The 13,398-nt window shown below is 34.2% G+C and overlaps 1 protein-coding gene across 1 annotated transcript in view; it reads left to right on the top strand.

Annotated features, from left to right (window-relative positions):
- Positions 1-13,398, top strand: part of POF1B (POF1B actin binding protein) — an 87,529-nt gene that overhangs the window by 17,753 nt on the left and 56,378 nt on the right. The window contains exons 3-4 of the mRNA XM_020902159.2: positions 7,129-7,203; positions 9,527-9,607. Coding sequence (XP_020757818.2) covers positions 7,129-7,203; positions 9,527-9,607 — 156 coding nt within the window. The remainder of the gene's footprint in view (positions 1-7,128; positions 7,204-9,526; positions 9,608-13,398) is intronic.

Here is a 13,398-nt window from a genome sequence, read left to right as displayed (position 1 = left end):
TGTAATGGTCTTTATCTTTCTGGCTTACTTCACTCTGTATAATGGGCTCCAGTTTCATCCATCTCATTAGAACTGATTCAAATGAATTCTTTTTAATGGCTGAGTAATATTTCATGGTGTATATGTACCACAGCTTCCTTATCCATTCGTCTGCTGATGGGCATCTAGGTTGCTTCCATGTCCTGGCTATTATAAACAGTGCTGCGATGAACATTGGGGTGCACGTGTCTCTTTCAGATCTGGTTTCCTCGGTGTGTATGCCCAGAAGTGGGATTGCTGCGTCATATGGCAGTTCTATTTCCAGTTTTTAAGAAATCTCCACACTGTTTTCCATACCGGCTGTACTAATTTGCATTCCCACCAACAGTGTAAGAGGGTTCCCTTTTCTCCACACCCTCTCCAGCATTTATTGCTTGTAGACTTTTGGATAGCAGCCATCCTGACTGGCGTGTAATGGTACCTCATTGTGGTTTTGATTTGCATTTCTCTGATAATGAGTGATGTTGAGCATCTTTTCATGTGTTTTTTTGCCATCTGTATGTCTTCCTTGGAGAAATGTCTGTTTAGATCTTTGGCCCATTTTTTGATTGGGTCATTTATTTTTCTGGAGTTTAGCTGGAGGAGTTGCTTGTATATTTTTGAGATTAATCCTTTGTCTGTTGCTTTGTTTGCTATTATTTTCTCCCATTCTGAGGGCTGTCTTTTCACCTTGCTTATAGTTTCCTTTGTTGTGCGAAAGCTTTTAAGTTTCATTAGGTCCCATTTGTTTATTTTTGCTTTTGTTTCTAATATTCTGGGATGTGGGTCATAGAGGATCCTGCTGTGATTTATGTTGGAGAGTGTTTTGCCTATGTTCTCCTCTAGGAGTTTTATAGTTTCTGGTCTTACATTTAGACCTTTAATTCATTTTGAGTTTATTTTTGTGTATGGTGTTAGAAAGTGTTCTAGTTTCATTCTTTTACAAGTGGTTGACCAGTTTTCCCAACACCACTTGTTTAAGAGGTTGTCTTTTTTCCATTGTATATCCTTGCCTCCTTTGTTGAAGATAAGGTGACCATAGGTTCGTGGATTTATCTCTGGGCTTTCTATTCTGTTCCATTAATCTATATTTCTGTCTTTGTACCAATACCATACTGTCTTGATGACTGTGGCTTTGTAGTATAGTCTGAAGTCAGGCAGGTTGATTTCTCCAGTTCCATTCTTCTTTCTCAAGATTACTTTGGCTCTTCGAGGTTTTTTGTATTTCCATACAAATTGTGAAATTATTTGTTATAGTTCTGTGAAAAATACCATTGGTAGCTTGATAGGGATTGCATTGAATTTATATATTGCTTTGAGTAGTATAGCCATTTTGACAATACTGATTCTTCCAATCCATGAACACGGTATATTTCTCCATCTGTTTGTTTCCTCTTTGATTTTTTTCATCAGTGATTTATAGTTTTCTATGTATAAGTCTTTTGTTTCTTTAGGTAGATATACTCCTAAGTATTTTGTTCTTTTTGTTGCAGTGGTGAATGGTATTGTTTCCTTAATTTCTCTTTCTGTTTTCTCATTGTTAGTGTATAGGAATGCAAGAGATTTCTGTGTGTTAATTTTATATCCTGCAACTTTACTATATTCGTTGATTAGCTCTGGTAATTTTCTGGTAGAGTCTTTAGGGTTTTCTATGTAGAGGATCATGTCATCTGCAAACAGCAAGAGTTTCACTTCTTCTTTTCCTATCTGGATTGAAATTATTATTATATATATATTTTAAAATTAGAAATATAGCACTATTTTCATACTAAGTCAAACAAGTGGAATCAAATGTCACATTTTTTAGTTAGGCAAAAATTCATACTTTTTCTAAAATATATATGTTATACATATTATTTATATATTTGTACAAAAACTTTTCTACTGTGGTTGATAAAGGTTTGAGGAAGAACATAAAAAAAAGAGATGGAGAAATTGGAGAACATAAACTGAATGAAATGGGAGCACTGAGTATGAAATAGAAATAGTGAAACAAACTAGATGAAAGTAAAAGATGCTCATATAATCTGGTTGTTGTTAAACATTGCTGCTCATTAGAATTATATCTGGAGTTCTGGCCAAAGAAAAATAATACCTGGGCATTTGTATTTTTCAAAAAATTCCAAGATAATTCTGATATACATATGAATTTTTAAAAGCTTTTTCTATTATGGATTTTTCTATTAAATCGTAGTTTTGGAGATATAGAATTCTACAGTTTTTCTGTTGGCCAATCATGATACAGTGGTATTAAGTGAGTAGCAGTTGTGTATTCACAATAGTAAAAGATGTTTATCAGTTTTCACAATCAATAACTAGACAAAAAATAAAAGATAAATTACATTGCAAGCCATAATGGGAGCACAATTATCCTAACAATATAAAATAATTACATACAATTTGGGGGGGTCAAGCAGGGTGATGTGATATGTGGAAATGTATACATGCAAATATTTTCTTCCATTCTGCTGGTCTGTGTTTTTGGTTGGTACATTTAATCATTTATGTTTAAGGTAATTATCAATAAATATGATCCTATTACCATTTTCTCCATTGTTTAGGGTTTATTTTCTGTAGGTAGGGCTTTTCCTTATTTTCTGCTTAGAGAAGTTCCTTTAGCATTTGCTGTAAAGGTGGTTTGATTGTGCTGAATTCTTTTAACTTTTGCTTGTCTGGAAAGCTCCAAAAAAGCAGATTGATTTTAATCCACTCTGATCAAAAATTGGTAATGCCATGTATACTTTTTTCATTTATTTTTATTAGTTGGAGGCTAATTACTTTACAATATTGTAGTGGGTTTTGTCATACATTGACATGAATTAGCCATGGAGTTACATGTGGTCCCCATCCCGATCCCCCCTCCCACCTCCCTCTCTACCTCCCTGTATAAGAGGAGGAGGAGAAGAAAGAGGGGAAGAGGCTGGAGTGAGGAAAAGAAGGGAAAGGAAAAGGGCAGGAAGGAGGAGGAAAGGGAAGAGCACTGCTACAGCTTTCCCAAAGTAGAAAATGACTTTAGACTTTGTGGGGAAAACAGTCTTGGCTTTCATATTAAGCCTGAACCTACTTACTTATAAACATAATTATTTTCCAACAAAACTCTACATAAAGAATGTTGCCAACAGGGTTATTCAGTTCAGTTCAGTTCAGTCGCTCAGTCATGTCCGACTCTTTGCGACCCCATGAATTGCAGCACGCCAGGCCTCCCTGTCCTTCACCAACTCCCGGAGTTTACTCAAACTCAAGTCCATTGAGCTGGTGATACCATCCAACCATCTCATCCTCTGTTGTCCCCTTCTCCTCCCACCTTCAATCTTTCCCAGCATCAGGATCTTTTCAAATGAGTCAGTTCTTTGCATCAGGTGGCCAAAGTATTGGAGTTTCAGCTTCAGCATCAGTCCTTCCAATGAATATTCAGGACTGATTTCCTTTAGGATGGACTGGTTGGATCTCCTTGCAGTCCAAGGAACTCTCAAGAGTCTTCTCCAACACCAGTCCAAAAGCATCAATTCTTCGGCACTTAGCGTTCTTTATAGTCCAACTCTTACATCTATACATGACTACTTTTTTCACATGTTAAATGGGGTTATAGTAGTAGCTTTCTGATGGCGGTTTTTCTGACTGTTAAATAAGATGATCTATGTAACATATTTGGCATAGAAAGTTCTCAATAAGTGATGTCATTTTCATTATCAAAGGAAAACAAGACAAGTTTAAAGGATTTGAAGTTGTTTTGTCTGTGTGGAAAAATAAACAGAATGATCTCCTATATTCACAGAGTATCAGAAATATAAAGGAGCTTAAAGATCCTCTAATCCACACTTTCACATACACACAGCATGAGTTATTCATTATCACACAGCTAACTAGTGGTATAGTGTTATAATAGAAGTCTACTTGAGGAACAGGGTTTCTCAAGTCCAGAAAATGAAGTGAAGTCGCTCAGTCTTGTCTGACTTTTTGCTACCCGGGGACTGTAGCCTACCCAGCTCCTCCATCCATGGGATTCTCCAGGCAAGAATACTGGAGTGGGTTGCCATTTCCTTCTCCAGGGGATCTTCCCAACGCAGGGATTGAACCTTGGGTCTCCCGCGTTGGAGGTAGACGCCTTAACCTCTGAGCCACCAGGGAAGTCCCAAGTCCAGGATTCTTTCAATATATTGTGATAGTCACCACCACTCCTTCCCCAGCTTTCAATTATTTTGTTATAAGGAACACGGGGTTATGGCATAGAGGGCATAAGCACTAAAGATGTAACTATTCATTGAATTTAATGATTCCAACATGAAGGATTTATGTAAGCTATATGCAAATAAGTGACATTGAAAATTAAATATTAATGTAGGCTATCAAGAGAGATTTAGATTTCTATTCCTGAGATGCCTTTAAAATTGACATCTTCATTCATTAATTTATAAACATTTTTGATCACTTCCTTTAGAATAGGCAATGACTACTTGTGGAATGACTTGCTGCAATTCTGCCTAGAGCTAGATGCCACTGAAAATACCTTTCATCATCAAGACAATGTTCATTTTGGACATTTACTCACACTACTTACCTAATTCTATAGACTTTCAAGGGGAAAGGGTTTTCTTTAGCAAGTCTTTCTTTAATTAATAAACCTTATATTCAGATAGGCTTTTCCCCCTTATGACAGTTTAATACTGCTGTAATTTAAATTCATGCTGATCACTACCATATGTCTTAATCTCTTTGACCCATACTAAGCCACCACCTTAATATTTTACTTTTTGTAGTTATTCCATTTTCCCTTTGTTTCCATAAAAGTTGTATGGGAAAGCCATATTTGCCTATGTCAGTTCTAATGAAGGCTCAAAGCAACTAAATAAAGCATAATTTATGAAATTAATTTACCAGCCTTCCAAATATAATAAGACAGAATAATTTTTTTATGGTAGCACCAGACTAGTCTTTGTGCAAATACACCAATTTGCCTTTTGAGTATCTACCATCTGGGCATCTGAATAAAGTAACTGCCTATATTACTATCAATAAGGGTCCTAAAGATATAAGATATATGTGTGTATGTGTGTGTGTATATTCCTACTTGGGTGAATTTCAGCCAGTTTATAAAACTTCTCAGTACACTCTTTTATCTTAAAAGCTAGTCCATTTACCTAGGAAGCGTCATTCTGTTTCATTTGCTGATGTCATCAGACTTGGATAGGTAAAGGGAAAGGGAAAAAACTAGCCTATATACGGAACCAGGAACAAGACAGTGTGCGCTAACTATATTCTCAAAATGATTCTGGTATTACTAGCTCCAGCCTACAAACACTAAAAGTTGGCATAAAAGCATCTTTCAGACATGAGAGCATTTCTACACTGCTTATGGATGTGTAATTGGCATGGCCTTTTGGGAAATCAGTTGGACAGTATATATTAAAATGAATAATGCACATACTCTGTGTCCTAGCAATCCCACTTTGTGGCATTCTAAAGAAATACTCACCATAGCACAAGGATACTCTTTGAAGCACAGTGAAAACCTGGAAACAATTTTAAGAAGATGCATAGGTAAACAAACTATCAAACGAACATTATGGAACACTATAATAAATATATATATATCCATTAATTTAAAATAATGAATTAAGACACATCTAATCTATAACATATATTGTTTGGCTTACATTGAAGAATAATAAAAGCAGTAAATATTATTTATACATATGTATTTATATAAGCATACACCTGATAATAATTACATATGGGTAAGAGATTTGAATGAAAGGAGGATGGTTAAGGGAAGATCTTTGACTTTATTTGTATAATTTTTATGTTGAAATGTTTTCATGTACTATTGTATAACTAAAAATCACTTTTTTTGTCTTTCTGAACCTACTCCTGTTTGATCTGTGTGCCATATCCACCTGCACTTGGTTGTATTTGTAACCATTTTCCTAAAGTGAAGAACATGTACCTGTTTGGTCTACAATCTTTAATTCTCAGCATTTGTGTGAGCAATTATCCACAGCTACCAGCAGGAAATCTGGGAACATATTCAAAATCTGCCTTGAAGCATTAAGCTTGCAGTATTGCTGTTGATGTAACAGAGGGAGGAGGGATGAAAATGTTACAAGTTGAACCAAAAGAAAAACCATAGTGTGTAGAAAGTTTGGCTCTTTGAGTAAAGGCATCGTTTTGTTTTGTTTTAAGAACAGCATGTTATGTATAACATAGTTTTATTTTAAGAACAGCATATATTTATATATATATATATTTTTTTTGTTTTAAGAACATAATGTTAAACATTATATATATATATATGTAATATATATACATTATAACTGTACTGTGGTATGAGTCTGCTAGTTTTCCCCTTGTAAATCTATGATTCTAATTTTTAATACCTCCTTATCTGAAGAAAAAGTATTTTTAATCATTTTAGAAATATATCCTGGAGTTGTGTCAATTAGTTGAAATTGAGTAATGCTATCACTTCTTTGCACACTGATAAAGCTATGCAGTTTGTTGATTTGGGAAAAATGTAATGAATACCAGCATAATAGATGGAGTGATCATTTTATCTAATCATTATTAAAAATCGTACTCTCACTTTTATGGATCATTTTTTAACATCAGAACCTACTCTTTGAGATTAAACTAGAAGCAGATCACACAAAGCGTAATTTAAAATCAGAAGTACTGTAACAGCAGTAGTCTTAGTTGAGCTTTCAAAGATAATTTCCTATATTGGTTTTTGGATTTTTTTATACTTAATGTTTTTGATAAATTTTAAATGTTGTTAATTGCAGACATGTAATAACATCAATGGATGTATCAGCAGAGTTCTCAAAAAAGAAAAAAAAATGATGCAAACTAAAAGTTCAAGAAGTATGTATTGTTATGAAAGCATTCTAGAAATTATATTTCATTAGGTTACTTGCAATACTGACAAAGGAATTCAGTAATGTGCTCTTGTAAAGATGGACATCATCTAAGTAAGCACTTAATAAAGTTCTTATTTCTGGCAAACTGGGTTATTGTAAAAATAAAGGAAATAATAATAATACTTTAAAAACCTAAGACATTTAAATGACACTGCTCAGTAATGATTTTTGAACCCTTTTTTGTTTCTCTCAACAGGAACTTCATTCTCCAACTCTGAAAATATCTACTTGTGTCCCAGGCACTCTACGTATAACCCCAAATACTGAACAGGTAAAATAAATTATGGATTATGTTAGGTTATTTTCTTTTTTCATAAACCCTGTTTGAATGTTTAATTGATCTTTAGGCCTTCACAAAGCTTTACACATTCACCAAAAATCAGGAGCATAAACTGGAAAGGAGAGTCACATATGAAAATCAGTTCAACCTATTTTAAAGGAATGTGAAACAAGTGCTAAAAAAGCCTGTGAATTGAGATTTTTCTATTTTATTGTCTACTCAATCTGATTGCTTTTGGTTTGAGTGAAGTTTATTTTTAGCCAACGATACCCCACTGATTGTGTATATTTTAAGGAACCTTGATTTGAACAGAAATAAAGTACCTAGATCTTAGATTGATTGAGGGTGTGGCTTTGTGAATGATACTACTGTACTTTGACATCCAGAGAGAATAATTTACAGGATCAGAACTTGCCCTTCTCCAAGGTGCATGATTTGAAAGACACACAAGATCAAGTTTCCTTAATCTTTATGACTTAATAATCATACTTTTAAAGATTATTTTTGAATGTATATATTATATCTGCAAAAGGTATCTGTAATAATAATTAAATACTGTATTAATAAATATGTGTTTAATGAGTGAGTCCCGTATATTAAAAAGTAAATTCTAAGTAAATAAACCATAAAAGATCCTAAGTTTGTTAGTGCATAGGAGGGGAGTATAAAGCTTTCAGGATTTGGAGGATAGGAAGGAGAAAGATACTGTTCTAGAAAACATACCTACTCAGCTTGAGGTATCACAATGTGAACTTGAATAGTGAAGGGACAAATGTACAAAAACTGGTCTCTAGGTCTGGGATACAGGATGGAAAAGGTGATATTATGCAGAACAAATAAGATTATTGAAGAAAAGTTTGCTTATCATGTCCCAATTTAGTCTAGCTTAGAGCTAGGTCAGTAAGAGTCATGCATTTATTCAGTGAACATTTGCTGAGTGCCAAATATGTACTAAATACTGCACAAAGATGAATTAGAACCAATCACTATTCTCAAAGAACTCACAGACTAGCATGGGTCACACACCTAACAAAACATACAGCAGTGGAATAAAGGTTACAGTTGAGTTAGAAGTTTAGCCCCACAGGACCACCAAGATAGGATTAGCTCATAAAACTAAGTCCACTTAAATCACACAGCTGTTTACTACACTCAAACCCAGTCATAAGATTGCATTTATTGTTATTTTTCATAATGAAAGACTTTAGAATTAGGTTTGCTGTTTGTTTTACTTCTGATAACAAAAATATGTTTATGGTAGAAAAATTAGGAAATACAAAAGCATATAAAGAAAAAATATAATTCACTTATGATTCTTTCCCTACTCAGAGATACTACTCTCAGTATTTTTGCTGTGTTTCCTTCTGTTCAAATAAAAAATTAAGATCATACCTTATATGTAGTTTTATATCTTCATTCTCACTTAACTTTATATACCATGAGTTTTTAAATGTTATTTGTATTATCAAGACCATTATTTTGATGGCTACATATTTCATCTTGAGAATGATTATTTAATCTTTCCTTTTTCCTTAGGAAAATGTTCCTCCTACTGCACTCTCATCAGCATTATTTTTTAACATTTCCAGTTAAAATATGGTATTCTTTTGTTATGATTATTTGATTCCTAGTTTGTTTGAATATTGTTTGTTATAGCTTGGAATATAGCTTGTTTTTGTTGTTTGTTAATCATTTGCTTTTTTTTTTTTCCTTTTCTGTTTTCATACCATCTGCTCATTTTTCTAATAGTGTGAAGATGTTTTTCTCACCAAGATATAAAAACTTTCTTTATATTGATACCAACTCTTTTTCCTTCAAAAGCTTACAAATGACTTTGTTCTAGTGTTTTGTTTCCCTTTTAACTTTATTTGTGGCCCTCCCCTGTCACCACATTGAAGATTTACATGTTTCACAGTACACACAGTCAGTTTTTTCTTTGTGTCTCCTTTCATGCCCTTTCCAAACAGAAGATCTAATTAATAAATATTAAACTATATTTTATTTAATCATGTGGGGACATTTACAATGAAAAGAATATTTTAAAACTCTCATCAAACTATTAATAGTTTGAAATGTGTGATGAATTACTATGCAATGAGTATAGCATAAATACCTAACATGTTGCTGAGCCCATAAACATTTGCTTTCATGTATGTTTTTGAGACCAAAATTAACCAAAATATAAATTCATATGTCATCATTCGTGTAAGTGATTTTAAAATTTTCCCTCTGAAAATTGCTCTCTATTATTATTCATGACTCCAAGGTCACTAAATAACTCTGATTATATGCAGCTTTTATCTTTTCCTCACAGGAACTCCATTCTCCAACAGTCAAAGTTACTACATATCCTCAAACTACTATAAGGCGATATATAGTGCAAAATCCTGAACAGGTAAGCTATATCATGCAAACTCTTACCCCAACCTATAATTCCTCAGAAGTTGATAACTTAAACAAGAGGGGTGAGTTAGTTAGTTAGTTACTAGATTCCTAAAGTCAGATTGTTGAACTTTCTTTCAGTTATAAAGTTAATTTCTAATTATTATTATAAGAAATTCATCATTAGTTCCAGACAACCATTTGCCTCAGAGATGCAACAGTTCCAAGTAGCATGGAAATTCTTGGGTTATAAAGTTTTCTGCTTCTATATCATCATTCTTGTGCTACTAAAGGTTTTTGTGCACTTTGAACCAAAGTAAAAAGGGACGAAGTGGTTCACAGTCTTCATTTAAAACTATCACCGGTTGCATCGGGGGTTGCAATATTTAGTCTAATTAGATTTGCCATTGAGATATTTGCTAGGAAGAAGAGAATGAAAATTCAAAAGTTCAAAAATACCTCCATGTGTTTGAGTTCTATGGTGTATGAACTTTTGTGCCTAGCAATGAGGTCTTCTGAAAATTACACTATTATATTTTCTATAAAGATATATAACCTTATATTATACAAACTAGGATATTATTTCCAGTCTCATTTTGAGGAGAAAATTAAGAAAAAAAAATTCCCCACAGTAATAAGCCTTGCTCAACACACACAGCCTTACTTTAGCTGCAACAGGAAACTCTACTATAGGTTTATAAGAACATAAGGTTCACATTTGAAACAGAGTGCCCCAGATAATACTGTAGGAATTTTTTGCTTTTCTCTTTATTTCCCCACTACTGCTGGAATAATTCTTTCACAAAATAAAACTGATCATTTGCTTCAGCTGTGGAAAGCAAGGGGCTAAATCAAGGTAATATAGTTGGTACTAGTCTAGTTGGGTGGGGAGGATGTACTATTCTTCTGCTTGTTTCTATCTTCTCTCTTCTTTATTCATTTAAAAATCATCTTCTCACGTCTCTTTAGCTAGAGAGGCTGTTAGTTGTGCACGTGTGCTTGTGTGAGTCTACCAGCATACAGGCTTTGGAGGGGGTGACTGTTTTGGATATTTGCTTGAGTTTTCAAATATCTATGTAAATATCAAGAGACAATGTGATTACAGTAAAGCATCTGCTTTCTCGTTCTGCAGAATCAAGTGTTTAAGCAATAAATCTGAAAACTGTGTGTGGGGAAAGGGAGACATCAGGAGGGCCTGGGAGATTAGCCTGTGCCTTTTCTACAACTTGGCTGATCACTTTATGCTTTCCTCTTTTTCCTCTCACTCTATTTTCCTTTCACAAACAAACTAGGGAATATGCATACTTGGATGCATATTACACTTGATATCCCTGGCTCTCAAAGAATTAGTTCTAGATAGCACTTTTTTTTTTTTCATGAAAATTGTTGTGTTTGCCTAAGACATAGCCACAGAGTGGTTTTAAATATTGAATCATTTGGATTCCAACCCTCTTTGCCAGCGATTCTTATGTGACTCTGAATCAATTCTTGTTCTTCAGTTAATGAATTAATATTTATTGGCTATACATTCTATGCTCTGCAATTTACATATTTTATCCCATTTGGGCATAAAAAGTGAGAAAACAGAAGAAGAGAGGTTGACAGTTATTCAGTGAATTTTTATCAATTGCCTAGTATGTACCAACAATTTGTCCCAAGCCCTGGAGAATAGAGCAGTAAACAAAACAAGGTCTCGACCTTCTTGGAACTAAAGTTCTTAACTGGCCCCAAACCATTGGTTAGAAAACAGCAGAGTTGCAACTGAAATTGAACAATGCAGATGTAGGAAAGAAACATTTGCAAATTAAAGGCCATTGATGACGTAAGTGAATTGAGATTCAGAGACTCACCCATGTACCATCTCCCTCCCCCATCCTCCCCAGCTACAGTGTAATCAAAAAAGCAGAGAAATTCAAAGAATATATGAAAGTGCATATTTGTAACAGGAAGCCTGCCTCTCATTATAGTTGTGTTCAACTGTAAAGAAGTAAATAGTTTCTCAGGGAGAAGATCCAGCAGCAGGTTAAAGAAAAATGATCATTTTAGCTTTAACATTTTAAGCTTTTAACTATTTCCATTATTGAGAGATAAAATAAATTTTAATCCCCACACTTTGTAAACAAAAATAATCTAACTGGTTTTGCAGAGCAGCTTGAAAATCCTGTCTAGATATATTTTATTTATCTAAGTGTATGCTTTTTTGTTTGTTCTTTTAAATTCCCTCAGGAGAAGATTCTGGCTTAATTACAATATTTATAATGATCTGAACCTCTTAAATGGCAACTTCATTCTCTTTCACCTTCCAGTTTGTCTAATCTTTACTTCTTCTCCCTGTAATTAAACTGATATCAATCACTTGTCTCATGATTTCCTTTTAATTCTGTTCAGCCTTTTTATTCTTGATTGTACCTGATCTTTCTTATTTTCCATTTCTTGTCATTTTAGTCAAGTGATTTATCCATTCTGGTATATAACATGACTCAGAAATGGGGAAATATGTTTGTTCCATCAGTAGATAGAATCCAATTGATGTTAATCAATTTAATTAATTTTCCACTTGCAGAGCTCCTACTGTGGGAAAGGTCTATACAGACCTCAAATTGGAAAATACAAGGAAATAAAACATGGTTTCTGAAGCAAAGGAGCTTACATTTCCTCCCAGAAAGGGATTAAGATATGTCTACATACAACTTCATAAAATATATGGTGGGGTGTATGATAGATTCCATGAGAGAAATACAAATGATGTCTTATTGAAGTTCAGAGTTTGGAGGTAATATTTGGGGGAAATCAGAGAAGGATTTATTGTGGTATTTAAGGAATTATTACAATTAACATTATTATTAGTATCATTTTACTAGTATGGAAACAAAAGCTTAAGTAAATGTGACTTGCTTAGGCCTTCTGACTAAATATCTCTATCTTTTCTGATAGTTATCCTCAGGGTAGTTTTGACAAATTTTGATAACTGATATTGGATTTGGGATTAAAAGAAGAAAGTCAAATATGACAAGTTTTTCAGTTTGAGACACTGGGAACATCGTAGCCCAACTAAAAAGTAAGAAGTAGGGGAGAGGAAAAGCTGGTTTGGAAAAGGAGGAGATTGCCAGCTCTGTTTGGACCAGTAGCATTTGAGGTGCATGCCAGGGAAGATGCCCACCAGGCAGTTAAAAAGGGACTTGAGAAAGGTCACATTTGTGATAGAGACATAGGAGTTATTCCTCTTAAAGTTACCTTCATAGCCATGGGAATGAGTGAGATCGCTGAGGGGTAATAGAAAGGGTTGAAGTCAGAACCTAAAATGTCTACTCTAAAGGAACAGAAGGAAGGAGCCACTTTCACAGGCAGAGAAGCTGTCAGAGGAATGTGAACACTGAATTATTGAAGCAAATAAAGTAAAGGGGTGGTCAACCATCTCAAATGACCAAAGGACTGAGAAGGGTGAGGTTTGAAAATAGAGTTTGACCATTAAGAAAGTAATGGTGATGTTTGAGAGAGCAGTTTTGGTATATATATGGAAGCAAAGTCCAGATGCAAAACATAATGGATGACTAAATCAGGAAATGAAGATAATAAGTGAGGTTACTTTCCTAAAAAGGATATTGGCCAAAGGAAGAGAGACAGGATGGTAGCTAAAGGAGTAAATAGAATCTTGGAGACCCAAGAGATTTATAGACAGAAAGAAATAGCTAATAGGAAGGAAAAGTAAAGATGCAACAGAGAAAGGGAAGAAAGGTGATACAATTCTGGAAGAGTCAAGAGTGGATAGGATTCCAGGTACAGATAGAGAAGTGACTTCCAGAT

Source organism: Odocoileus virginianus, chromosome X, assembly GCF_023699985.2.
Source record: "Odocoileus virginianus isolate 20LAN1187 ecotype Illinois chromosome X, Ovbor_1.2, whole genome shotgun sequence".
NCBI classification, from domain to species: domain Eukaryota; kingdom Metazoa; phylum Chordata; class Mammalia; order Artiodactyla; family Cervidae; genus Odocoileus; species Odocoileus virginianus.
This window is presented reverse-complemented; position numbering and strand designations above follow the sequence as displayed.